This window comes from Sycon ciliatum, chromosome 13 (assembly GCF_964019385.1).
Source record: "Sycon ciliatum chromosome 13, ocSycCili1.1, whole genome shotgun sequence".
Lineage (NCBI taxonomy): Eukaryota > Metazoa > Porifera > Calcarea > Leucosolenida > Sycettidae > Sycon > Sycon ciliatum.
This window is the reverse complement of record NC_088655.1, coordinates 16,834,523-16,862,147: the sequence shown is the minus strand read 5'-3', so window position 1 is coordinate 16,862,147 and position 27,625 is coordinate 16,834,523. Positions and strand designations below refer to the sequence as shown.

The following is a 27,625-nucleotide window of genomic DNA, read 5'->3' as shown; positions in this document are numbered from 1 at the left end:
CAAAGGAACGGGTTAGCATCAAGGAAAATAGTTTACAATGAACCTTTATCCCTACCACCATCATGAAAAACCTGGCAGGCACGATATTCCTTTGAAGAATGCCAGCGACCTAGAAGGAGCACGAGCATTTGCTGCAGACAAGTCGAAAAGGAGATCAGACATTGTTTACGGATGAGTTTTTTGTTGACTGGAGACAGAAGCGGACTTGGCTTAATTTCAGTGTATTCTCATGCATTGTTCTTTGGCCTTTGTACGCGTGCTGTGGTATTATTATTATTATTATTATTATTATGAACCTTTAGTGAGAAAATGGCAATGGAACTTCTCCAGTTCTTGTCAATGTGTCTACAGGCCGACAGGCCTGGCTTGCCCAAAGCAGTAGCACTTGCAATTGAACAGCGACGTGAGAAACACGCGTAGATAAACACAGACACACGCTCAAACGTCTCTTATCCGGACGCCTCAGATTCGGGCACGTCTCTCTCCCGGGCACCTTCAGCTTGAGTTCCACAGCAAAACCCCCCAAAAGCTTCAAATTTTGGGGTTTTGAACTTCTTTCATATAAGCAAGTGTATATTATTTCGTCGCTGCCAACCTGTGCAATCCGCACATCTTCATCAATGGATTCTTTTTCTATGCTGCAAATTGTGCAATACGTGCCAAATAAACTTCTTCACAAACTGATATGGTAAATGGTAGATGAGCTGTCCTGAGATACGGGCAGTGTCCGGTACTAAGGCGCGGATAAGAGACGTTCGAGTGTACCATTGGACGCCCATCGCCGGAGGCGATGATAGCGATGCTACAGCAGAACCCATAGCAGCTTGTGCTGGGATTGCACCATTCAACAGCTTGCAAGGCTGAAGAATTGACCGCCACTATTCAGCCTGGTCTACACCACACAGCTATGAAGTGGCCTTTTCTGGCCAGTGAATCCCTACTTTTTGGTCTTTTTCTTTTTTTCTTTTTTTCACGCACACACATCACACCACATACTCCGGCATGCACTGGCTGTTGGTAACCAACCACCCACAGTACACGCAATCGAGTGTACACACACACACACACACACCTCAGACCTCAGACATGCCCATCGCGGAAGCGATGATAGCGAACAGCTATGTTAGACATAGCAACTTGTGCTGGGATTACACCATTCAACAGCTTGCAAGGCTGATGAATTGACCGCCACTATTTTTAGCCTGGTATCCACCACACAGCTGTTTGAAGTGACTTTTTCTGGCCAGTGAATCCCTATTTTTCATTTCAATTTTTCTTCCATTTTTTTACACACACACCACACCACATACTTCGGCATACACTGGCTGTTGGTAACCACCCAATTCAATTCCCGACGATTATGGTCGCACACGTCTTTCTTCTCTTTCTCGGACTCTTCCTGACTTTTCTTTCATTCTCCTGGGTGGTTACCAACACACACACACACACACACACACACACACACACACACACACACACACACACACACACACACACACACACACACACACACACACACACACACCTCCTGGTCCAGATGTTGCTTCACGGTGCTGGTCTGTTCCATAGCCTGGCGACATTGCTGTACAGCCATGTCTCTCTCCTCAACCGCACGCTGCAAGGATGTAGACAGCTGCCACGCAAAACACACATACATGTACACGCAACCACATTCACACCACACACACACACACACGTGTACACGGACACGCACGCACGGACACACACACGCACGGACACACACATGCACGCACGGACACACACACACACACGCCAGTCAGGGTCACAATACAGGCTAAGTGTAATCGTAGAGTTGCAGTATGCCAACACTCTAAACAAGCACACTACTTGCAATGCTGACTTTCAAAAAAAGGCCCGGAAGCAATAACAATATGCATGGGATGAAGTAAAAAAACAAAAAATGCACAACAAACTCACATTGGACATTTGTTGTTCCAATCCACCCTTCTCATCAACAACAGCTTGGTGTGCCTGTCGAAGCTGTGCTACACTGTCATCAGATGATGCCTAAATATGGAGAAAGAAGGAGAGTGAGTGAGTAAGTGTGTTTGTGTGAGAATGAGACAGACAGACAGACAGAGAGAGAGAGAGAGCGAGAGAGAGTGAGAGTGAGAGAGGAGAGAGAGAGAGAGAGAGAGAGGGAGAGGGAGAGAGAGAGAGAGAGAGAGAGAGAGAAGAGAGAGAGAGAGAGAGAGAGAGAGAGAGAGAGAGAGAGAGAGAGAGAGAGATAGAGACAGACAGACAGACAGACAGACAGAGAGAGACAGACAGAGAGAGAGAAAGAGAAAGAAGAGAGAGAGAGAGAGAGAGAGAGAGAGAGAGAGAGAGAGAGAGAGAGAGAGAGAGAGAGAGAGAGAGAGAGAGAGAGAGAGAGAGAGAGAGAGAGAGAGAGAGAGAGAGAGAGAGAGAGAGAGAGAGAGAGAGAGAGAGAGAGAGAGAGAGAGAGAGAGAGAGAGAGAGAGAGAGAGAGAGAGAGAGAGAGAGAGAGAGAGAGAGAGAGAGAGAGATAGAGACAGACAGACAGACAGACAGAGGGACAGAGAGAGAGAGAGAGAGAGAGGGACAGCGAGACAGAGAGAGAGAGAGAGAGAGAGAGAGAGAGAGAGAGAGAGAGAGAGAGAGAGCTAGAGAGCTAGAGAGCTAGAGAGCTAGAGAGCTAGAGAGCTAGAGAGAGAGAGAGAGAGAGAGAGAGAGAGAGAGAGAGAGAGAGAGAGAGAGAGAGAGAGAAGAGAGAGAGAGAGAGAGAGAGAGAGAGAGAGAGAGAGAGAGAGAGAGAGAGAGAGAGATAGAGAGAGATAGAGACAGCAGACAGACAGACAGACAGACAGACAGACCAGAGAGAGGAGAGAGAGAGAGAGAGAGAGAGAGAGAGAGAGAGAGAGAGAGAGAGAGAGAGAGAGAGAGAGAGAGAGAGAGAGAGACAGAGAGAGGCGGAAAGAAAGACAGAGAGAAAGACAGAGAGAGAGAGAGAGAGAGAGAGAGAGAGAGAGAGAGAGAGAGAAAGAGAGAGAGTGTGTGTGTGGGTGTATGCGCGTGCGTGCGCATATGTGTGTGTGTGTTCGTGGATGTGCACTTGCACACGCGCATGGCTACAATCTATGATCATTACAGCTATACAACACAGCAACTCGGCATTAGAAGGCATGGCACAGGAACACTACCTGCTGTAACAGCGTTGATGTTGTCTGCAGTTTCTCGGCAAACTGATCACGCTCCTGGCGCAGCTGTGTGCACTCAGTGGCACGGGATTGGACTCTGCGGGACAACTCGGACACTTGGTGATGTGCTGCTTCGGCTTGCTGCCTGCATACATGCCAAGAGGAGAGACAGACAACGTGAGCAATAGGGCTTGAAAGTGATGACGTCAAAACGGCCAGGGAGTAGTAAGTTGACATCAGATTTCTATTTTTGGATCCACTAAGGTGTGACTTTGCTATTGCCTAAGTATGTGGGTGCATAGCACCCCACTCATGTCGCATGCAGGTGTGACTTTTATTTCGCCACCAGTTGTAACCCCGCCCCCAGTAGCCAAATCAGTCAGTTTCACTGGCTACATCACCATGCTGTGGGTAAGACGGCTTGAAATGTGCTTGGATCCATACAAAAACTGGATCCAAGTGGATCCAGTTTTTGAATTTTTGAAATTGTTGCTATGCTGTGACGTAGCACTTTCAAGCCCTAGAGTGATCAGTGGAGAACGCAGCAAAGTATAAGTATGGGGGAACCCCTGATATATGGAGAGCCCAAGGGTCCAACCATGCTGGAATCTGTCCGACATCAAACAGCAATAATAGTCACAAGAAACGCCTCTGCACGCTACGCACTGCACCCCCCACACATACATACATACACTAATACCATTGCCATGAACAGCATAGTGTCTGTCTGTATACTACAGATGTCCACTGAACGAGACTGTGTGCTTTCTCAGTTGCACAACACAGTTCACCATGATGGTTATCACTGGATGTGGTTGCAACCAAAGCACTCGAGGTGCAGGACACACGTTCCGAACTTCTTATCCATGCAGCCACCCCCACCTCGCTTGCTGCAGCTGTGCATTAAGAGCTGCTACGTCGGCATCCGAATGCTGGCCTCCACGGCTAACGGCTCGCACATCAGCTTCGCGCTGAGCCAGCTGGGAACGCAGACCTTCGTTCTGCTCCGAGGATGTACGCATCTGCTGGTTGAGGTTCATTATCGATGTGTCGCGCTGGCGAACAAGCTGTTCGTACTTTGTACAGACGGCCTGCAAGCTGTTTTTCTCTTCCACGAGGACATCAATAGTTTGCTGATGTGCCTGGAGTCAACACAGGACAGGTGGCGCAGCAAAGAATACACAAGGACGATTGAATAATAGCAAGAGTACATAACCCCCCCCCCCCCCCAGAGTGTGCAACGCCGATCCAGCTCTGTGTAGGGTCTTGGTCGAGCGGAATCGGATCTTCTGATGTCATGCGTACACTTCACACCAGCGCAAGGCCGGTCTCGAGGCAGGGCACCATTGTTTTTGATCCAAGAGTACCCGCGACTCCCCGGGTTCCCCTCAGATGTGTACGGTATTATGACGCAAAGATCCGATTCCGCTCGACCAAGACCCTATGCAGAGCTGGATCAGGCGTTGCACACTCTGGGGGGTTATGTACTCTTGATAATAGATAAAGACAGGTTGATGGCCTGCAGGCTCCAGCATACAGGTGGGCAAGGATTCAAAAATTTGCTGAAGAATGTTCAGATGCTGCGCAGGCAGAGGGCTGAAATCGGTCCAGCCATGGGATAATCTGAGTTCCATGCCGAGTGCAATCATCAGCCAACAGTCAATCATCAGTACCATCCTCAGACAGGTGGCCTGATGATGGTACTGAACAGGAGACTCACAGTTGCAACAACCCACCCTGCTTGCTCCCACACTGTTTAGTATTTATAGTACAGTAAAGCCTGTAACTACAGTCCATTTCAAAAACTATAGACGCGCAGTGTTTTTGAAATATTTCAAATATGGCTGGAACTTTTCGAGAATAGTTTTCGGAATATTGCTCAGGTCCGCTCCACAATTACTCTCATATAGTTTCTAAACGATTGGATAACAGACGCCCAATTTGGAAAAATTTATGCACACAGTGATCACACATTTTATGTGGTATAGATGCTGGCATAACGGTTTCTGCCTAGGTACGCGTCTATAGTTTTGAAATGGACGGTAAAGACCACCGTGACTAGCGACTAGCCTGCTACTAAAGACCACTGCGCCAGGCACGGACGGTCTCACATTCCTATACAATGGTTGTGCGGTGCAAACCTCTTAACTAAGGACCACCTGCCACTAAAGACCGCTTTCTCTGGCCCCAAGGGGTGGTCGTTAGTCACAGGTTTTACTGTATATGAGTAACAGTTCAATGTGGGTGTAAGGTTAACAGAGGAAAGGGATGCTGGCGAAACGTTCCCCTTGACATCATAGGAGCACGAGCAGAATTCTATGCCCCTAAACAATCTATCTCGTGGCATCTCTAACGACATAGCCATGCCCTGCGTACAGCCCCTGCTCTTACCGTGAGCTGCTTCTTCAAGTTCTCACCGTCAACGGCACCCTGATAGACTGGTACCGGCTGTAGGGCAGAACAGATCAAAGTACACGAAGAGGGTGAATATGAGGGTGAATATTGCCTCAATCTGAAGAAACGTGTGATCTCACACAGCAAGGGCCCAATAGCGCAGTTCAGAGAAATGTGGAGAGCAGGGACTAGAAATCGCGACAGCACGAGTCACTTGCAAGCTAATGGATGGCAAACATATAGACGTTGTGGGATTACGTCATCATAGTGATGACATGTATGGAGTGGTGAGCCAGTGGCACAACAATTACGTCACCATTACAATCGTGTAGATAGAGTGGTGAACAGTGGCACAAGCACCAGTACCAGCACACACACACACATGGACACACACACACACACACACATACATGGACACATGGACACACACACACAGACACACACATGCACTACTACTACTATGTACAACTGCCACAAAATGGCCACGTCGCTCCCAGAAGCGGGAGACAACAGCGAGAAAGGAAAAAGAAACAAGGAGAGTAATTGAGGTGAAAGGGGACCGTTCTACACACAGCTACAGTCCATTCAGAAAAAAATGAACTTCTAGCTTTTGGCCATAAATGGGTCAAACGTTGAGTTTTTTTAGAATTTTTTTCTGCAATCCCATATGGAATCCTCTTCCAATTATGTTTCTGAAGTTTTTTTGTCCAAAAAGCAAGCCATAGCAAGAATAGGATTTCGGCCAGGTTTTGCCCCAAAAGCACTGAATTGGGAAAAACCATCAAAATCCAGGCCGTTTGACCCCGCCTGCAACAGTGCATTCTGCGGTTCGAACCCCAGTTCAGGCACCCTTTTTGGACCCTTTTTCAAATTTCAAAGTTCGCAGCACTGCACTGTGTACGATGAAATCACGAAAAATCGCCAAATACGGGAGCTCGCCAGAGCCAGGACCCATTTTTTTTATGAATGGACTGTAGTGTTTCTGTCTTCGGTGGCGGGTGAGGTCCTGCGGGCGGGAGAATCGTTCGCTACATAGGCTGCATTGAATGGGCAGATTAGTCCTCTGGTCCTTTCGCAGTCGTTTGCCTCGAGTACAATTATCACACACACACACACACACACACACACACACACACACACACACACACACACACACACACACACACACACATCACACCACACACACACACACACACACACACACACACACACACACACACACACACACACACACACACACACACACACACACCATGTATACGCCCGTCGCAAGAGAAGCACGCAAATCTGCAAATGCACTGGATGTGCACCTACAGCTTTTCTCTTATAGCAACAATAGCGGACAAGATCTGAATGAGACAGATCAAGACTAGCGCCAGATAACTGTCTAATCCACACAACTGGCGAAGCCATGTGAATCGACAGACAGACAGACAGACAGACAGACAGACAGACAGACAGACAGACAGACACACACACAAAGACATACACCCCACACAATGCAAAGTAAGCTAAAACTCGGCAAGTACCTGCTGTGACTGTGGCTGAGATGGCGCTGCAGAAGACATCGCAGTCGCCACTGGTTGCCTCGTACCCGACGTCGCAGTGAATGACGTGCTGGCCGACACACCGGTACTGGATGCTGATGTAGTCCCCAGAGATGACACCGATCCACTCGTGTTCACCTGATGGGGCTGCGTAGTGGACCCTTTGAAGCCGAAATGAGTGGGCGACACCACATCGGCAGGGACTAGACCAGTGGGCATCGCAGTGGGCCCGTCGTAACTCCTGGCAGTGGGCCCGTTCTCTTGCCGTACACTGGGGTGCGGAGTGGATGTGGACGCGGGCAGGAAATCCGGGGCGGCCGGCTGGACTGGGGTGGTTGGAGTCGGGCCAGGGGCATTATTAGAGTGACTGTTCGGCAAGGAGTAGTCACTGCCGGCCATCGGTCCGTTTGCAGATGACGCGGACGAGTGGTTGCTCCGTGAAGCATGCGCCTGTACACCCATGCCATTCACCATACCTGCTGATTGCTGCAGGAAACACACAGTTCAAACACAACACGTGAATGAAATTCTATTCTACAGTAAAGTTCGCACATCCGCGTTACCACCGGCTATACAATCGTGTTTAGAAAACAACCAGCTTATAATTCTGTCTCTTCTTGCATAAAAGCCAGCCTAGAATATTAAAGTCTGCTTTGGACATTACTCAGACTCTGACCACAAGCCCTGGTTTATCCTGACCTACATGTGTACGCTGTGAAGTAATGCGAGAGCGCCACACACACACACACACAGACAGACACAAACACACACACACACACACAGATACACACAGACACACACACAGACATACACACACACACAGACACACACACACAGACACACAGACACACACACAGAGCATGTGCCATACATCATCTCCTGCGCTTGACATGTCACCGAGACTCCAGTCTTGTCGATCACCCCCAGCTCTTGGGAATGTTGAGCTCATGACAACAGGTCCGTTCACTCCATTGCTCTTGGTCTACCAACGCAAATACAAATACAGTTAAACCTGTCAAAGCGATCACTTGGATAAGGCGACCACCTGTCCTAGAAGACCACCGGAACCAGGACCAAGGAATGCTATTTCCAGTCAAATGACCCTGTATAAGGAGACCACCTGGTAACAGAGACCACGTTGTGAAGATCCCATGAGTGGTCGTCTTAGGCAGGTTCCACTGTACAGTAAAACCTGTGACTAAAGACCACCCGTTGGAGCCAGGGAAAGCGGTCTTTAGTGGCAGGTGGTCCTTAGTTTGAGGTTTGCACCCCACAGCCAGGATATATGGATGTGAGACCGTCCGTGCCCGGCGAAGTGGTCTGTAGTGCAAGACTGGTCGCTAGCCACGGTGGTCTTTAGTTACAGGTTTTACCAAGAGTAGATAAACAAGAAGAGTGTGCAACTCCCGCATGGGTTGGCCCACGGCGGAATTTTTTGTTACGTAATCTTTTCTACGATCCACGCGCTGCGAGTCTTGTGGAAAGTTTTGTCTCGTGCACTTGGCCGGGCTTTACATTACAAGGTCGGTGCCCAGCACGTGCTCTCACACTCGCCTTCTGCGGCAAGATGCGCGTTTTTCTGAAAAAAAGGTGCCGTCAACAAAAAAAATTGCGCCGTGGGCGGGGGTATCTGCAGATTGTGCAGGAGAGATCCGGAGTTGCACAGAGAGAGAGAGAGAGAGAGAGAGAGAGAGAGAGAGAGAGAGAGAGAGAGAGAGAGAGAGAGAGAGAGAGAGAGAGAGAGAGAGAGAGAGAGAGAGAGAGAGAGAGAGAGAGAGAGAGAAGAGAGGAGAGAGAGAGAAAGTGAGAGAGAGAGAGAGCGCGCAAGAGAGCGAGAGAGAGAGAGAGAGAGAGAGAGAGAGAGAGAGAGAGAGAGAGAGAGAGAGAGAGAGAGAGAGAGAGAGAGAGAGAGAGAGAGAGAGAGAGAGAGAGAGCGAGAGAGAGCGAGAGATAGAGAGAGAAAGACAGAGAAAGAGAGAGAGAGAGAGAGAGAAAGAGAGAGAGAGAGAGAGAGAGAGAGAGAGAGAGAGAGAGAGAGAGAGAGAGAGAGAGAGAGAGAGAGAGAGAGAGAGAGAGAGAGAGAGAGAGAGAGAGAGAGAGAGAGAGAGAGAGAGAGAGAGGCTCCATCCATCACTGCCTCCAGACCCACGCCTTCATTGATGCACATGTGAATAGTGACATTAGTCATAATTATTACCAAGACTTTTATAATGTTGAAATATTATTAGAGAGGTTCCGCACTACGTAAAGTTGAGCAACTTTACGTCAGGGGGTTGGAAAAACCCATGAATTCGCGAGTTTGCACTCCACTTACGGAAAGTTGTCTACGTAGAGTACGTAGATAGGGCTCGGACAACAGAGGTGCCCCGTAAGTGGACTGGGGATCATTTGGGGTACACATGTATGACTCACGCCAAAGGTCGACCCGGTCGTACACTGCCACGTTCCGAGTTGCCAAGGGCAGCTATGTGATTCGAAAACTCCACATGGCGGAACACAAATCCGCATGCAGTATACGTAAGACTTTCCGTAGAGCGACTACGTTTTTTACTAACGTAAGTACGTTAGGCGGAACCTCTCCAATAACCCCACAATTTCTATGTCACAATGTTTCCTTGGGCTCACCATGTGAGGTCTTAATTTTTATTAAGATTCATGATGATCGTCTGTTGATGTAAAGCTGATACGCATGTGTAGGCGTACTCCATTCATAAGTATACGTACGTGTCATCAAACCCACTACATTGTACCACTGACTGACCTGGGGTTCAAGTGCAGACGAGTTTAGGTTTGTCTTATTGCCCTTGGGTGTGCCACGCTGTTGGAATTTCTTCAGCTAGGATCACGATACAAGCAAGTGCAAAGACAAAGTACCGGAGAGAAAACGAAAAAAATGTATTCAAATGCACTATACGGAACAAAGGAAGTGGCAATCAATCAGGCATGATATTTTTATTGTTTTCTTTTCGTCGTCAAGAAAATGCAATGGACCTATTCACCTTTTTGCGAGCAGAGGCAATCTTTTCTTCTCGGCTAGCCATTGTACTGCAGGTCCAACGATTCCACCTTCACTCACTCCTAACACTGCCACCGATGCCCGCGGCACAAAGAAAAGGACGCAACAAAATCAGTCCCTGTACTGTAGCTACGTAGACCCAGTGGCAGTGGCAGTCAACACTGACAACAGTCAACACAGTACAGTCAGCTCATATCATACTCACTCACAGGCCTTGCACAAGTCTCCGAACAAGGAAAGCAGTCAGATCATGTATGCTGCCGGCCATGCACTGCATGCACTGTGTATGTGATTTGCGATATCCGCGCGTGCCCCACGCGCACGCGGAGGGCACGCGATCGTGGCTAGCAGGAGTCGTAAAATACCGGTACTTTACGACTCGCGACGAAATTATTAATTTTGTTCACGTGTATTATTTTGTGTACACGTGCGATGTGCCTGGCGGGTTTAGTTCGCTCAAATATCAAATCTTCCAACAAACTCGATAAAACTCAATAAAACTCCGGAAACTCACACAAATTCGATCGGGATAACCAAGCGAAACTTCCAATAACCCACGTCATGAACGTCGTGCGGGACAGTCAACTCACGTAAAACACGTCAAATTTATCCACTTTTTATTTGGCTGCTGGACTAATCCACGACAGGACAATGAATGATCACGCTTCACAGGGACCCGGAGTAGACTCCCTGATGTCATGATCGCGTACGGCTGTCAAGAAGCGGCAACTAGCTTAACTTAGAAAGATGGCGTCGGTTCGAGATGGCATGGTAACCGCGCACGTGCCGTGGTCCGTGACTTGCTCATGTATGCACGCAAATGCAAGTCACAAACTCACAAAGATCGTCTTTGCATTTGGAGAAAATATCTTCGACTCTCTTTGGAGGTTGGCGAGGTTTGCCTAATCTTTACTTGATTGCGATGCCGGTATGTCCTCTCAATAATTAGAACAAAGAGAGCTGATGATCGCTTCATTGCTGAGCAGAAGTAACAATCAACTCTCCTCATGTCCTCAGTGCCAAAGGCAGACGACTCCAATTCCACAACGCTCATTTCACGATGATGGAAACAATAATCGTGTACTAGTACACACTTGGACCATTTGGTCATCCCTATTCTAGCCGCTAGTCCGTCCAGCAAGCAGATATTGACTATTACGATAAGTACAACTGCGTGAACGAGGGCTCACCCAGCAAATTCAATTCAAGACGTGACTCCAGTCAAGAATTAGGGTCTTTACTCGAGAACTTCACAAATACAGGTCAAGGCACCCCACAAAACTGATAGATGGCACGAACGAAAGACAAAATAGGCTAGACAAAGTGTCCCAAGTGATTGAAAACAGCAGATCTACCAAATAAGACAGCTACATGTGCCTAAACAACGATTCCCATACAGTAGAGAGTAGACTGTAGTATCAGGCAGAATGAAAGCCTTGGAAGTGCACAAATACAGCCACGACCGCCACAAAAATTGGACGACCGCCACAAAAAAATTCTCATTGCTCTACCTCCTTGAAGGGTGAAAGTTACCAGTTATCCTATAGCGATGTCAGTTTATGCCTGTTGGAACCCCCCACAGCCCGCACGAAATACCTTTCAAATATTTCCAGGATGCAATTGCAGCTCCAGACAGGAGGAAGAAGAACACCGTGAAAAATAACGGCAACGATGCCCAAACTCTCGGGAAACGGCTGAAGTCTTCCTGAAGATGTTAACATTGAATAGCCATCGATTACCAGCGTGGTTTGGTGACTTTAGAACTGTTTTGAGACTTAGAACGAAGCGATATCTCAAATTTGATGGAATTGTTACCTGTCAAATGCGTGGGCGAGCAGGCCAGCTGACTGGTTATGCATGAAGATGCATGAGCATGCATTGATTTTTCATGGTTCACGTGCAGAAAACTAAGTTGCCGCGATCCAAGTGCAGCTAACAGCCGTGCGTGCCCTGTGTCTCAAGTATTTGTTTTATTATTCCAATGATTATGTAGTTCAGCCTACTACATGATTGTAGTTTAATAACTTTGGTTTTGGCTCATCATAGCAAGACACTGCAGGATGGCGACACGCAGCCGAGCTGTCGTCCTGATGTTGCTGTGGCTCTGTGTCGCGATCGGGGAGCCATGGATTGCGGGCGCGGAGGACGATGGCGGAATGTGCACTATGGAAACAAAGAAAACCTGGTGAGCGCAGACGTTGCTTCTGGAGAGTACGATCGAGTGCATCCCATTTTTGTGTCTCAAAATCGTGTGTTTATCTGTGCATGCAACCCTGCAAATGGCTCAATTAAAATTTGTAACTCTAAATTCGGACTTATCGAGTACCTCAAATCCGTACATTTGCATTCCGGGATTCAAATGTGAGGTTGCATTTCCAACATAACTACAGTGTTCTGTACAAACAAGAGTACATAAACCTTGTTACAACCCTGATATCATAATACATGCCACCAAGAATACTTTAAAACCCCAAGAGTGTGCAACTGCTGATCTGCGAGGTATGGGTGCCGTGCGCGGCGCTGCCTGGATTTGAGGTTTCCTATGGTTTAGCCTCAGCGATTTCATGTGCAATAATGGTAAATTCAAAGGGAATGCCTGTGCATGATCCATCACGTACAAAACCATACGAAGTCACCGAGGAAAGCGGATTCGGAAGCAGGAAAGAGATCAATAATGACGCAATGGCTCACAGTTCGTTGCTACGCACTGCAGGCGGCGCGCCGCGCCACACCCCGCATAATGCAGAGTTGCATACTCTTGGGTTATGTACTCTTGATGCCACGTGGCCGATGCCTCGTTTATAGCCAATTTGCGACCTTCCTCTTCGGTCTTCGGGCCGTAATAGTCGATTCACACGAAAAGAGAAACTACAGGTGATCTGACAGGCACGACCCTCAAACCCGAATATTTGATTCTCACGGAACACCAAGGATGGCACAAGTTGTGTACCGGCGAGTTATGTTGTTGACCGTGGCACCTGGGAGGATTTCGAGGTGTGACCCGGGAGTCGTACGAACGCTGTGCGATTTCCTGGACGTATGCGAAAACGAGCAATCGGTTGCTACACACGTGTGCTTTTCTGCGCTGCATGTGATTTTCAGCTCTAGTTCCGACGGACGGAGAGTGTTCGTGTGCAAAGAGCCCGTATCACGACCGTAGCAGTCCCGCTCTCGTTGGTCCGACGAGATCTGACTCTGACTACCATGTACAACAGTACTAGAAAAGCTGACAGGATCGCTGTTCTAAATGTAGATTTACTGTGTGTCTCGCACTGAGCTACTGTGGCGGGAGTCGACTCCCTGTCCGGTTTTGCAGGCTGGTAGATCTACGTGACTGTTCTGTGCGTGCATCGATCGAATGCACTGGACGGAGTTGCCGGTTCGAATCCTTACCTACCTGTACACATGCATGCGCTTCATGACTTTTTTTGGGCGAACATTCGTACGGCAGTTGCCGCACCTGCCGGACCGGCTGCTACAATCCTGTGTGTGCACGTTTGGATTCCTGGGGCCCGATTTGTGAGTTTTGCGTGGTTATGGGTGTGGATATGTGTTGTCAAGAGTACATAACCCCCCAGAGTGTGCAACTCCAGTATGGGTGCTGTCCCGACAGAATTTCAAGTTGACGTCATTTTGATGATGCAATGCGCACTGTACACGGATTATCAGACGAATCCGGAACCTGTGGTTAACCGAAGCCGATCAATCCTGTACAAATTATTGCAAAGAAAAAACGTGTGACGCGTTGACACCCGTACACATGTTGTAAATCACTGGTGCAAGGAGCATTGCGTCATAAATAATGACGTCAGCTTGAAATTCTGTCGGGACAGCAGGGTATGTGGGAGTTGCACACTCTGGGGGGGGGTTATGTACTCTTGGTGTTGTTCTGGGGTGGAAAGGTGGGATGTGCTTTGTTTGGAACAAATTATGATGAGTGTGAGAAATGGTGGTCCCGCTCCCCTGGTTATTCCCTCTTCATCAGACATGGATTTTTCAGTTTTTTCCTTCCATTTTGCTGTTATTGCGTAGCTCTGACGACACCGAGGATGCCAGTGGCGGGGAAAAGACGGACCATTACAGCGAGGAGGTGAACACTCCATCGGCTACTGAGGCTGCTGTTGGTTCTGACGCCAATCCACCCATGTCAACAATGGCTGATAGGCCCGCTGTAGATAGCCAGCCAAAAAAGAAGAAGGCTAAAAAAGGTGAGTAAAAGCAAGTCATGTTTTTTTCTATTAGGAAAAAGGAACATTGTGTAGGGCCTCAGGTTGTGTGCTTTTCCTCCTTTTCCGCTTTGTAGGGGCCGTCCGTAAATACAGTCATGTATTTAGTTAGAGACGTCTGACAGGCGTTTCTTTCTTGACCCACTCACCCCCAGAACCCCCCCCCCCCCCCCCCCCACATGCACATAATACCACTCATAATAAACACCATACTATGCACACATATACAGTGCAGTCGACTCCACTTATGACGAACTCGCATAATAGCGAGTTTCCTTGTAATTATAGCGAACCCTTGTCCATGTCCCTGTTTGAACCCATACAAAAGTGACCCTTTATAGCGTACAGTTATGTGACCCTGTCTACTCTGCCGTGATGCGTGCAGTGTAGTGCGTCTCAACGTCTACCTCCTGTACTAGCTGTGGTATAGGCAGTGTAGCAGTGCTACATCATGTACATGTACATGACTGTACACGTACGGTGTTGAATGCATGCACTCTTCGAAATGTATTTTTTAGAAACGCATTGCAGGCGAACCCACCCACCGGAAATGGCTGTTAGACGTCTCTAAGTAAATAGATGTATTCACGGACGGCCCCTCATAACCGAAAAATATCGCTGGGGTTGCCCTGCCACTCTGACCCCCTTGTTTTTAATTTTAGTCATTATTCCCAAATCCCTTCTGAATCTCCCCTACCCCCCCCCCCCCCTAATGAGGGGGGGGGGGGCACACAGCCAATTTCCGGCAACGGACTAATGTGTGTGTGTGTGTGTGTGCGTGCGTGCGTCTGTCTTTGCGCTCATTGCCAGGTGCATACTGGGAGGGACTGGAACATCTTCACGTTGGCTGTGTGATCTGCGGAGATCGCGTGCCCGAAGCGCTGGTGATGATGAAGTCTGGTGTCGTCTTCTCCACGTCCCCGCTCACCTTCCACATCTTCACTGAGGACAACCTGAAGAAGGACTTGTCCAAGGAGGTAGGCAACTGACCGATGCGTGCGTGTGTCTTGTGTTCTTCTTGTGTCACTCCAAGTCGGTTGATTGCGGGCTGCTGCTGGTTCGAATAGCCCCGATGACTGCATGGGTTCCCAGACACGAATGTCGTCAAGCTGGAGAGCACTGCCTGCTGTCTCAGATTTAAATACGCTGCGTTTCGTCTATTCTGCCCCCCCCCCCCCCCCTCCCTCTCCACACACTGATCGTCTTCTTGCATTTGCTGCCTGTCGTCAGCTCAATAAATGGCCGGACGTGGAAAAGCAGCGCGTCACCTACAAGTTCCACCCAATCAAGTACCCCGATACCGAGGACAGCAAGACGTGGCGAGAGACATTCAAGCCGTGTGCCACCATGCGCTTGTTCATCCCTGTAAGTTGGCACACAGATGTTTGTCGGTTTGTCATGATGTTTCCGCTGCTTGTTTACGGAGGAGGCTTCTGGTTCTGTATACTCAAGACAAAAACTATACTTGCAAAGCATATCTCTTCCTCCCTCTTCCTCTCCTCTCTCTTTCTCTCTTCCTCTCTCTCTCTCTTTCTTCTTCTTCTTCTTCTTCTTCTTCTTCTTCTTCTTCTTCTTCTTCTTCTTCTTCTCTCTCTCTCTCTCTCTCTCTCTCTCTCTCTCTCTCTCTCTCTCTCTCTCTCTCTCTCTCTCTCTCTCTCTCTCTCTCTCTCTCTCTCTCTCTCTCTCTCTTTCCTCTCTTCCTCTCTCTCTTTCTCTCTTCTTCTTCTCTCTCTCTCTCTCTCTCTCTCTCTCTCTCTCTCTCTCTCTCTCTCTCTCTCTCTCTCTCTCTCTCTCTTTCTCTCTCTTTTTCTCTCTCCATCACGCATGCTCATATGCCTACCCACATGCAGGCGAGCACACGCACGCACGCATGCACGCGCGCGCCCACACACACACACACACACACACACACTCTGATGCGCACCTGTTCCCATCTATATGCTCCCTATTCCCATCAGACCACCACGGACATTGACTCCCTGATCTATCTGGACACAGACATACTCTTTATGACACCTGTGGAGAAGGTCTGGAAACATTTCTCCCAGTTCAATTCCACACAACTTGCAGGTATGTATACCAGTGTGTCTTCTATTAACCCTGTCTCGTGTAGAAGCCTGTTTTGAATACAAGCCTGATTTTCTCGATACGCTGTCGGCGCATACGCCTGGTTTTTAGTGCTGACATACATAGAAATACCTGGCTTGAATAGACGCCTGGTGTGATTAAAATCCTAGCCCTGGCATCGGCTTCCACAGGAATAAGCCGGGCTTTATTACGCAACATTAACACCCGCGTTATGACTGCCTTGGTGCTCTGCAGAGCTACATCGGTTGCGGTTGTGAGAGATGAAGACGTAGATTCCGTTGCTTTGTGTCATTCATTGAGAGCGTTACACATCAACTTGTTGCTATACTACCCTGATACTCTATATCCACCACTCAGAACGTTCTTCGAGCCAACAAATTGTTCCTTGATGATGTGTACATGTAGATACACGGTTACACAGAATGACTGCACCATTTAGTTGAGTCATTCCTAATTTGACAAATTAATGTTGTCTCCTCCTCGACTCTTCATTCAGAGCTCTGCTTTATTTTTGCTTTGTTCTTCGCCTCCGCTTTCTCTTACACGGTAGCCGTGGCTCCCGAGTCTGAGGACCTGGTAAATAGTTGGTACCCGCGCTTTGCCCGTCATCCGTTCTACGGCGCGGCCGGGATTAACTCGGGCGTTATGTTGATGAACTTAACCAGGATGAGAGGTGAGCTTATTTAGTTTCGAGTGTACCGATGATATGCTGTGCGTGTCCGTTGTACCGATAACAGTGGTCTCGCGGAATGTTGCGACCTGCAACCCTGTGTTTTCGTGTCAACAACTTGCTTGTGTGTGTGTGTGGGGGGGGGGGGGGGGGGGCACGCGTGTCTGTGGGCGTGTTGTGTGAGTGTGTTTGTGTAGGCACGTCTGTGCGTGTGTGTGTGTGTGTGTGTGTGTGTGTGTGTGTGTGTATGTAACGCTGTGAGTGAGCCTATCCATCCTCTACATTCACTCATCACCCACACAGTGCAACCTGGTGTAAGCGACCTCTGTGTTTAGCGACCACCTGTGTAGCGGGCCGCAGTCTCTCGGAGGCAAGAATACACAAGGGTCTCAGTGAACACACTGTTGTTTATTAAAAACGGAACTGAAACGAGAGAGCTTGGAAGCTCAGGGCCCTACGCTATGCTTTTTTGCCTTGATGACCTAGACAAAAAAAAAAGCATAGGGATGTTATAAATTCTTTAAAAAATTCCTTTTTTTAAGACACAACCTGGGATTCGAACCCGCACTATCGCGCGTCCTGCATGCATCCCCCGATACACTTCGCATACATACTAATTCTTCCAAGTTGTTTCACATTGTGATCTTGCATTTGAAAGCCCTATTTGAATATGCATTGTGGCCAGCCGTCTTTGATGGCACGGTACGGTAGGGGATAGGTACGGGACAGGTACGATCGAGGGTAATACGACACCGTCTCCCGTACCGTACCATCAAACACAGCTGGCCACATACAGCTGCCCGCAATATTCAAATAGGGCTTTCAAACGCAAGATAATAACGTAAAGCAACTTGGAAGAATGGGTATGAATGCGAAGTGTATGGGGGAATGCATGTAGGGCGATAGTGCGGGTTCGAATCCCAGGATATGCCTGAAAAAAAAAGGAGAATTGAAAAATTTATAACATCCTATGCTTTTTTGCCGTCAGATATGGATAGCACCAGGCGTGACACAAACAAACACACAAACAAACACCAAATTAAAGCTGTGTGGACCCTGGCTAGCGCCAGACGTTACTGAAGTAACGTCTTCTGCATAGCTACGGGAATAAAGGTAACTCTAACTCTAAAATTAAAATGCAACTATACCTGGCAATGAAATTAACTGGCAATTAAAATGTAACTATACTAGTAACTGCAACAAAAGAATCGTGAGCAGCAGCTTTTATACACAGGCAGACTCCGTAAGCTAATGTACGGGGATACGCTATCGTACGGGGAAACGCGAAATGTACGCTATATGCGATACGCTAAACGCTGTGAAAGTCACCAGCGTGCCAACGCTACACCTGTTCTTAACGACCGTTTTCCATGCACCGACAGTTCTACACAGACACTGTGGGACCTGGTTCTAAAGACCACCGACTTTAACGACCGCTTTTGCTTGCACCGTGTGGTGGTTTTTACTGTACATGCTAACCATTCACCTTGATCTCTTGATCTCTCCCGTGCAGCTGTTCACGACGGTAGATGGCAGTCGGAACTGATTGAGATCTTCCGCGAGTATCGCCACAACATCAGCTGGGGCGACCAGTGCCTGCTCAACATCTACTTCCATCGTCATCCAGGTAGGCCGATGCTGTCCGCTGGGACTGCGAAGGGTAGGGGTTTGGTCGGGTAACGAGTTCGGGTATTTCTATCCGGGTAGCGCGGTTACCCTATCGGGTATTTTTTTGACATAGTTTGTGCAGTGAGTGTTCACTTGCGCTACGTCGGAAGTTTATAGAAAAGGAAAGGGTCCTTTTCTTTTCTATAAATTTATCCTTGCGTCTCCATCCGAATCCATTCTTACGTTGAAAGTGTGCAGCAAACACGTAGCCGTGCTTTTACAAGCACCGTTGCGCAACGCCATACTCCACAATACCCGATCCGGTTCTCAGGAGCAAATTGCTACCCGAATGCCCGCTCTAATCATGGGCAGCACGGATGCCCTGCTAGCGGATGACACGCATACTCTCCGCAGTGTCTATCCTTCACTCCTAACTTACACACACCAACAAGCTCAGCCATGAAAGCTACGCAGATAGTCCGTTCATTTCGCGCCTGCTCTTGTAGCAGTTGAACACTCTTACGTGGGGCAGTGCCTTTGCTGTTTGCGTTATGCAGAGCTCACTGACTTGTCAGTTTGAGCACCCTGGCAAGTACATTCGGGCCTGGTTTAGATCTGGCTTTGGAAAATTTATTTTTCATTACTATCAGGTTCGGCCTCATTTTCTCTGTGCTGAGCTGATGAGTCCACAAAGGACGAAACAGTTCTGTCCGCAGATTGAGTAGTCCGTTGAATGGCGTTCATAATAATAATAAAGATGGCCTCTGGCTCTAGCGAGGTCCGATATTTGGTGAGTTTTGTGACATTGTTGTACGCAGTGCAGTGCCGCGGAATTTGAATTTTGAATTGGGTCCAAAAAAGGTACCTCAACTAGGATTTGATTCGCACAATTTACTGGTTCAAGTGGAGTGAAACGGCCGGGATTTTCTTGGCTTTCTCAATTCAGTGCTCTTTTAAGGCAAAGCCTGGCCGCACACACACTCACGTACGCACACACACACACACACACACACACACACACACACACACACACACACACACACACACACACACACACACACTCACGTACGCACACACACATGTTACAGAGTATTTTCTTTTCTACCAAAACATTCTTTCTGTCTTTGTTGTTGTTGCTGCTGCTGCAGAGCTTGTGCACGTGTACGGATGCGACTGGAACTATCGTCCTGATCACTGCATGTATGGTGTCAATAACTGCCATCTATCTCCCACTAAATCCCCCAAGGTAGGAGCACGTTATTGAACTTATTTTAGAACGAGGTCTGTCTCGTTGTCCAGGAAACGACCAATCAGCAACGTTCCCGACAAGGTCGAGGGCCTTGGATTAGTTTAACCCTTTGCGTGCTGAGGACGAGTTAACTCGCGCTTTATGCATAACCTGATCCACTACGTACGAGTTAACTCGCAAAAAGATACGCGCGATATATCGCAGAGCATAGACCAGTGTACAAACTTTCGTAACTTCGTCAAACATAAACGCATCGCGACATTCAATACACCGTTGTAAAGGTCTTGAACTCATCTTTCCGGGTATATAAAGTTCTTCGCGATAGGATAAGAATACACTGAGCGGCAACAAGATGAACACGGAAATCACGGGCCAGAGGGAGCGCGTTTTTTGAGGAGCGTGCCAGGGGATTTTCCTTTGGCACGGCGAATGCGTGATGGACATCAAATAAAGCGCTTGGATCTCAGCTTTGCAGCGCAGTTTGAATCGTGAAAATCGGTTGAATTTGGGCAAGAAGCCGAGTAAGAACGTGAGATTAAGTTGTTGTGCCGTTCCGAGGCACAGTGGAGTAGTTTGGAGAGGGCGTGGAAGTGGCCCTGATGTGTTTATGGAGCTGAGAGCTGCCAGGATGGATTCGCTTGGTCCTGATCTTTCCAACGAGCTCAGGATGATGAAAATCCATCTAGGTGCAGTGAAATGAGAATACATTTCGTTCGGAGCTGTGAGTGCATACTCCACCAAGAGAGTCAGTGCGCTGGAAAGCCAGTAGATTGGAGAAAAGGGGCTCAGCATGCAAAGGGCTAAAGCCTGCTGAATATACTCACTTCCACCTAGTACAACTTCATGTACGGTGCAGACAATGAACTCTGCACAAAATGTACGGTGTACTGTATAAGCGGAAATGTTCGTCTGGAATTTAATTTCGTCTGTTTCGTCCAACGAGCTTTTGGACTAAATTAAATGTAGGACTAATGTCGATTTGCCCAGCTTTTCTATACACTCTAATGATCCATGGACGAAATTTTCAACCGGACGAACTCCTGTTCTTTGGAGTTGGACGAAATTATTGACCGACGAAATTTTCTGCCTCTACAGTAGTACTAAAAAGCTTCCCATTTCAGAAGTGTGTACGGTATTTGCCTCCCGTACTCTTTGATATGTACGATTTTCCTTTCTCAACAGCTGGCTGAACCCTATAAAAACAGAAGATCAAAGTCATCATAGGTATTAAAAAAAAAGGGGCTCTCGAAGCCCCTAAATAGCTCCACAAGCTATGAATAAGAGTGAAGGTCGCAATAAGAACCCAACCTTTCATTTATTTATATTCTACTTTTAGTAGTCCTCAGTGGTGCTGAGTTACCAGAAGAAAATATTCTCGTACCACACCAATTCTCTCTGCACACAATCCACAAAATTACCCAATGAAAGGGTACACAAGCATAATGCATGTACTGTAATATCACAAATTGTCGGTGTACTTTTATTTTCGGTACTTTCGGTGTATCTGTTTCATACCTAAAATTTCAATACACCGAACAAACACCAACACACATATTCCAATGGGGAACTGCTTCTCTGTACCTAATATTTCTGTTCACCTAACCTGGCCCTTTGCCCTCATACCGAAAATATTGAGCACCGAAATTTCTGAAATTACAGTAACCTCGTTCTAAAATAGTTAGTGCATGGCAGGGAGGGCCTTATGGCTTGTTTGTGCCCTTCAAAAAATTTCGAGATTTCTTAATGGGGACTGAGGATGTCAGGGGTGGTGTTGATGGCTGGAGTTTGCTCATCCGCATTGGCGTGCGTGCAACTATGTGCGTGCGACTAAGCTTCAGTTGTGCAGAAAGAGACCTGCTTGAATCCTGCCTGTACACGTTGCATCAATAAACTGATGTAATCACGGAATTTTCGCCGTGACAGCACCCCATCAGAGCTGCACATTCCGGGTTTCATGGACTCTATCCTGGCTACATGTACTGCTATTGTTAAGTTTCGCAGCAATCATCTCCTTCCTCTCGCCATGCTCTCCTGCCTCTCCCCATACTGTCCTTTCTCTCGTTGTCCTGCTGTCCTGTAGCTGTTCCATGGCAACCGTCGAGCATTCCACGACGTGCCACGTCAGCCCTTCTTCACGGCCGTGTACGAGGAGTTCGTGAAGATGACACCTGACAACGGCCTCAAGTCCAAGCAGTTTGTCAAGGATCTCGCCAAGGCGTTTGATCGCATCCAGAAAGATAACTGTCTGCTGGCACGCAAGCCGCTCCTCGATGGCATTCGCCAGGCTAGCAAGTCCGTCTCGAGCCGGAAGGAGCGCCTGAAGAAGGCGGGCAAGTAATGTGTGCGCGCGCGCGCGCGCGCGCGTGTGTGTGTGTGTGTGTGTGTGTGTGTTTATGGCGATACATACTACCACTACCAACACTGACGACTGTCTGCAGGTGGACAGTTCCGACACTTGATTCGATTTGATTGATTTTTGTTCTTCTTCTAATTGTCCGCAAACGCCAACACAGCCACTTACCCATTTAGGAAACTTCACTTCTCAACTCTGAACTCCAAAAACGGTCTCTTCACTGGGATTAAAATTAAAAATTTACATTACACCAAATTTTCGGGCCTGGCCCATCATCGGGGTAATGAATTTGGATCCTTTTTTTTGGAGTTTGGAGTTGAGAAGTGAAGTTGATTGATTTTTTTGTTTATAGTCTACAGACTATTTAGTTTAGTTTGCTGGCCTTGCCAATTGTGTCACCACGATGCATGTGTTAGTTCTAGAACATTCACCTGCCTGCATTATTCGTCTTTGTATATCGTGTTTTTGCCTCCCCTTCCTCAATGCCCTGATGATGCCCAATGGGCGAAATATTGGCAAACGTAGCTATTTGGTGCAGCTGAGAGCCTGTTGCCGGAATGGCGGTATTTTCAAGTGCAAGAAATACGCTGCAATAGAGTTTGGGACTTCTGAAGAGACTATTAAAGACATCTGTCTATTAACAATAGGCTTAGAACTGAGACAAATGGACATTGTCTTCTGCAGCCGCTCGTCCTCCTAGCAGCGTTCCAAGTTGCGTGCTTCCTTTAGGAATCCCTTCGGGAATGATGCCGTTCCCTTAGCTGGCCATAGTTATTGTGCGCATTATGTTTCCCCGTTGCCCTTCCGCTTCTCGCTAGTCCAGTTCAAGTTGTTGTTTTGTAAGGTTTAAAAAAGCATGTAATGGAGTTTATCAGTGGACTTTTTTCCTGCGTTCGTTTCCTTAATTTATTTCTCCTCCGTGTCTGAGCTTTCCTTGAGCAAGTCTGTGCCTTGAGACCCTTGACGAATCTCCACTGTCTTAAAATGATGGTTATGAACATGCTGAATGCTGCTGCTGCTGCTTAGCGTTTGTACTGTCTCATTCTGTTCACGTGTCTTCTCGCTTGTCAATCGCTTTGGGGTGATAGGCGTACCAATTCGTTCTTTCTGCCGAGCCGAGGAATCCTGCTGTTTCCCAAGCGTGTCTACCACTGCTGGTTTGCAGAGTCGGTGTGCTTGGCTGTCACAGCTAGAATGTTTTGCAAGAAATTCCAAGATTGGAGCATGCCCAAGAGTGCAAGAGTGAGTGCAATCATGTACATTTGTAACGTTCTTGACCTGCGATGGGCTCACTCGCGGCAGACTATTGTACTGCGTCACTCTCTCTCGGATCTCGTAGGGCTAGTGAATACGTAGGCCGTTGCATAATACACTCAAACGTCTCATTTCCGGACGCCTCAGATACTAGCACGTCTCTCTACCGGGCACCTTCAGCTTGAGTTCCTATGGCAAAATGCTTTGAATTTTGGGGGGGGGGGGGGTGAAGTTTTTCGTATGCGCAAGTGCTTATTTGTCACTGCCAACCTGTGAAATCCACACATTTTTATCAAATCTGAGACACGGGCAGTGCCCGGTCCCAAGGTGCCCGGATAAGAGAGACGTCCGAGTGTAGTCATAATCATCGATATGGGGTTCGTACGTCGGGCTCAGGGCACATCCAGCTATTGCCTATAGCTGCTAAACGGCTAAACCAGATGTATTTTGAGTGCCATAATACACAGAACAACAAGGAAATGGCTAGTTTGAATGAGTAGCTATAGCTGTATACTCCGGCCTGATGATTGCTAAGCATGACACTCGGAGTAGAGACAAACTAGCATGGCTGTCCTGGTGGCACTTGGCTCCGGGGATAACGGGATGAAGGGTAGGTTCAGTTTTCCACTGCTCGCCGAGAAGTTCGGAGAAATCTCTCTGTTTGTCCTCTTTGGGTTGGCCCAATAGTCCATGCAAGGCGGACGCTATTCCGCTTTGAGTTTTTTCCACTGTTCGCCGAGAAGTTCGGAGAAATCTCTCTGTTTGTCCTCTTTGGGTTGACCCAATAGTCCATGCAAGGCGGACGCTATTCTGCTTTCAACTTTTTCCACTGTTCGCCGAGAAGTTCGGGGAAATCTCTCTGTTTGTCCTCTTTGGGTTCTCCTTTGCCAACTGGTTCCTTTCCTTTCTCGCCCAGACCATGAATGGGTTCATGGATCCATTGCATGCCATCATCTTTATCCGCACTATCGGGCTGTCTGGTCTGCGGTATGTAGAGCTGGAGCAAAGCAATACACACAATACACGTGCTAGTTAGGCTTGGAAGTCAACGAGTGACACCTCTCTCTCACCAAAACCATCTGGTGGAGTGGAACAATAACAAGAGCGAGTAGTACTTTCAACTTTCCTGTGGCAATGTCAGCAAGCGGATGGACGAGCAGCGGACGATTGATTTATGGGATATGGATTAGATCAAGAATCTATACCGGTAATCCCCCAGAGGTCGAGTGCACAACTAATTACTTGACTAATCCGAGGCAGAGGGGGGAGGGGGGGCGCCCGGGGCGGTGAAATCCGTGTTGCATGTCATAGCATGACATCATGAGTAGGGGAAGTGTGGACCGTGATAGACCGCGTCGACGAATGCAAAACAGGGCCCACCAAAAAAAATTACTTACATCACGGATTACCCCATGGAACACAATGGCGGGAAATACACGACTGCACACACAGCGTTTTCTTTGTACTGTAATAGCATATTATCAGTTATGGGCACTTATGTCGCAGGTCGGAGTGGGTAGGGGGGGGGGGGGGGGGGAGGGGTCAGATCTCTCAAGATGACAGGGAAGAAAACAGCTAGTGTGGCACAAAAATGGAACGGTCACTCGTAGCCCAGTGATATTGCCAAGAGTCAAGAGTACTGTAAAAGCAGAAATTTTTGGTTCTGTTTTATTTTAGGTAACTTCGGTGCCGACAATTTTTACCGATAATACGGCTGCGTTTACACGACAACGATTGAAAACGATTTGCGTTTACACGACAACGAAGTAGGACCTGAACGGAACGAAATCGTTGCGTTTACTACTATCGTTTACACGACAACGCCCGAAAACGATACCTAAACGGAGCGAAATGGAAACGCACTTCAAAGTGTTTTGAAACGTTTTGAAAACGTTTTCGTTCCCGTGTAAACGGTGAAAACAGTGAAAACGATTGGAAACGGAGCGCGGTCATGGAAACCATTCAGTGCGGAACTATATTTCGCGGGAAATACCTGACCTTTGCGACCACCAGCACGTACCAACTCCAACTAACGTGTTACTTCCCGCCCTTGCGCCAAGCCAGCACGTGCTAACTCCAGCCTGATCGCCAGTTTTACGTTTTCGTGTAAACGGTTCAAAACGATTTGCCGTTCTTGTGTAAACGGTTTGAAAACGATTCGAGGCCAGCCCATTTTCGTTCAGTTTCGTTCCGTTTCGTTTTGTTTCGTCTCCGTGTAAACGCAGCCTAAAACTCACCGAAAATTTCGGTACAACCGACACTGTATACATGTAGCACTAGGACACCTACCTGGAGAACGGGTTTTACCGAAAATGTCCCTCTACCGAACCGCCGATTTTGGAGAATACCGAAAATATTACACCACCGAAAATTTCTGCTTTTACAGTACATAACCCCCACGTACTTGATATTGGACGACCACCCTGCCTGCACAGCTGGTGTGTCTGTGTTGATGTCGTCGTCGTCGTCTTCGTTGAAGGTGTTGTTAATTTATTTTACATTGCGCCCAATATTATGAAAGCGACAGTAAGAAGAGTGAGAAATGAAGAAAACAAACCTTTGACCTCGACCGTTGACTCCCTATCTCCAGAGGAGATGATAGGCCACTGAGTTGCGTAGCACTGGAGGTAACGCTTCAAATCGCCAGGAGAGGAGCGTTTACCTACCTCTCAACAAACTATTCCTTCCCAAGGCTGTGCTGTGATATACAGGAAAGAATCCTTTGGTTACCATGGCAACGCACCCCGAAATTCAAGTCCATATTTGGCATGGAACGGACACGTTTTCCTGAAATATTTTTTTCATTTCCGACAAACGCGTGAATTTGCTATACTATTATGTCAAATCGTCTAACAACAAAAGCACGCAAGATCTTTTACAAAGCCTGCGGATACGTGAGACCGGTGGTGGAATATGCTGCAGCCGTATGGTAGTGTGACAAGTGTCGTCTCACAGCAAAGCACACAGAAACCGTGGGGAAAATCCAAGCGCATTTTGTATGGCCCCATACCTCAAAAAGAAGAAGATTTTAAAGTTCAGTACGAAACCACCAAGTCCGACTTGAACAAGCTTGCGTAGCCTCGCGATGCTCGAGTCTCTGAAGTATCGGCGGCAATTCATGTATTGGGTTACGCTGCATAAGCCTATCTTCCACCACCCTAGTTACCTCTCACAATTCAGTTTCGGTGTTTCTAAAAGTGCTCGGTAGCCTAACAAAATCATTTTACCTAAATACAAATTCTTATCAAAGTCTTTGTTCCTATTTAAAACTTCTGTACTTTGGAACTGTTTACCACTGAAGATGACCGCTGCAGACTCCCTGCAGAAACGTTTACGTCTATACACACACGAGCTTCCCATAGAACCACTGGCATTCCTACACCTCAGCAGTAATTGTACATCACATTTTCCTTTTATTATTTTCTCATTCCATGTGTCTGGTTAATTTATTCCACCCTCCCCCCCCCCCCCTCCCCCTGTTATGCTACCCATTCAATATCGCACACGTGGAGAACCTCTGGATAGGCTACCCGTCTCTGGCCTCTGGGTTATCCCTCACATAAAGATATACCGGTATGATCAGTGGCTACACGCCGACCTAAAATCGTCCAGAATCCTTCCCTGAGAGGGGGTAATGAAAGTGCTCTATTTCAATCGATTTAGGATTTGGCCGATGTACTATTTATAGTGGATCGGACACGATTCTACATTACTGACTGTATCAGCAATTTACCTACTATGTTCCCATGCAACAGCCATGTTTCCTTGCTGCGGGATGTTGCACGCCAAATCGTACCGCGGAAAATGCATCGAATAGAGAGGTTAAGTTACACGTTTTTTGCCCTTTTTCAAAACGCGGTGCAAATCTCACGTTACGTGTAATTTTTAGAGGTTAAGTTACACGTGCGACGTGACGTGAAATTTTGCCTGGCAGGATTCGGGTTTAGTTCGCACAAATATCAAATCTTTCAACAAACTCGATAAAACTCGATAAAATTCCGGAAACTCACACAAATTCGGTCGGAATAACCAAGCGAAACT

At 47.7% G+C, this 27,625-nt stretch overlaps 2 protein-coding genes across 4 annotated transcripts in view; one reads left to right on the top strand and one right to left on the bottom strand.

The window, feature by feature from the left end:
* The window catches only part of LOC135830063 (golgin subfamily A member 2-like), a 25,803-nt gene extending 15,514 nt beyond the window's left edge, over positions 1-10,289 (bottom strand). For 2 of the 3 annotated variants that reach the window (XM_065342446.1, XM_065342448.1), the window contains exons 1-9: positions 10,120-10,289; positions 9,882-9,956; positions 7,992-8,102; positions 7,103-7,606; positions 5,571-5,627; positions 4,062-4,321; positions 3,183-3,324; positions 1,939-2,028; positions 1,526-1,633 (exon numbers count right to left, since the gene is read on the bottom strand). In XM_065342446.1, the coding sequence (XP_065198518.1) occupies positions 1,526-1,633; positions 1,939-2,028; positions 3,183-3,324; positions 4,062-4,321; positions 5,571-5,627; positions 7,103-7,606; positions 7,992-8,102; positions 9,882-9,956; positions 10,120-10,161 (1,389 nt within the window). In that variant the 5' untranslated portion in view covers positions 10,162-10,289. The remainder of the gene's footprint in view (positions 1-1,525; positions 1,634-1,938; positions 2,029-3,182; positions 3,325-4,061; positions 4,322-5,570; positions 5,628-7,102; positions 7,607-7,991; positions 8,103-9,881; positions 9,957-10,119) is intronic. The other variant, XM_065342449.1, reaches the window with a different exon arrangement.
* A 1,817-nt stretch (positions 10,290-12,106) lies between these two features.
* On the top strand, positions 12,107-23,294 carry LOC135829418 (glucoside xylosyltransferase 2-like). Its single transcript, XM_065341829.1, has 9 exons — positions 12,107-12,321; positions 14,169-14,344; positions 15,173-15,339; positions 15,593-15,727; positions 16,321-16,432; positions 17,001-17,123; positions 18,634-18,747; positions 19,877-19,974; positions 22,058-23,294. Exons 1-9 carry the CDS (start codon positions 12,197-12,199, stop codon positions 22,313-22,315), a joined length of 1,308 nt encoding a protein of 435 aa, XP_065197901.1. The 5' UTR covers positions 12,107-12,196; the 3' UTR covers positions 22,316-23,294.
* Positions 23,295-27,625: the final 4,331 nt, after the last annotated feature.

Excerpts from the sequence above, each read along its gene's own strand:
- LOC135829418 (XM_065341829.1), top strand. The coding sequence starts at position 12,197 with ATGGCGACACGCAGCCGAGCTGTCGTCCTGATGTTGCTGTGGCTCTGT. Across the intron at positions 12,322-14,168 it reads ATGGAAACAAAGAAAACCTG|CTCTGACGACACCGAGGATG; the intron begins GTGAGCGCAGAC and ends GTTATTGCGTAG. Across the intron at positions 19,975-22,057 it reads CTCCCACTAAATCCCCCAAG|CTGTTCCATGGCAACCGTCG; the intron begins GTAGGAGCACGT and ends GCTGTCCTGTAG.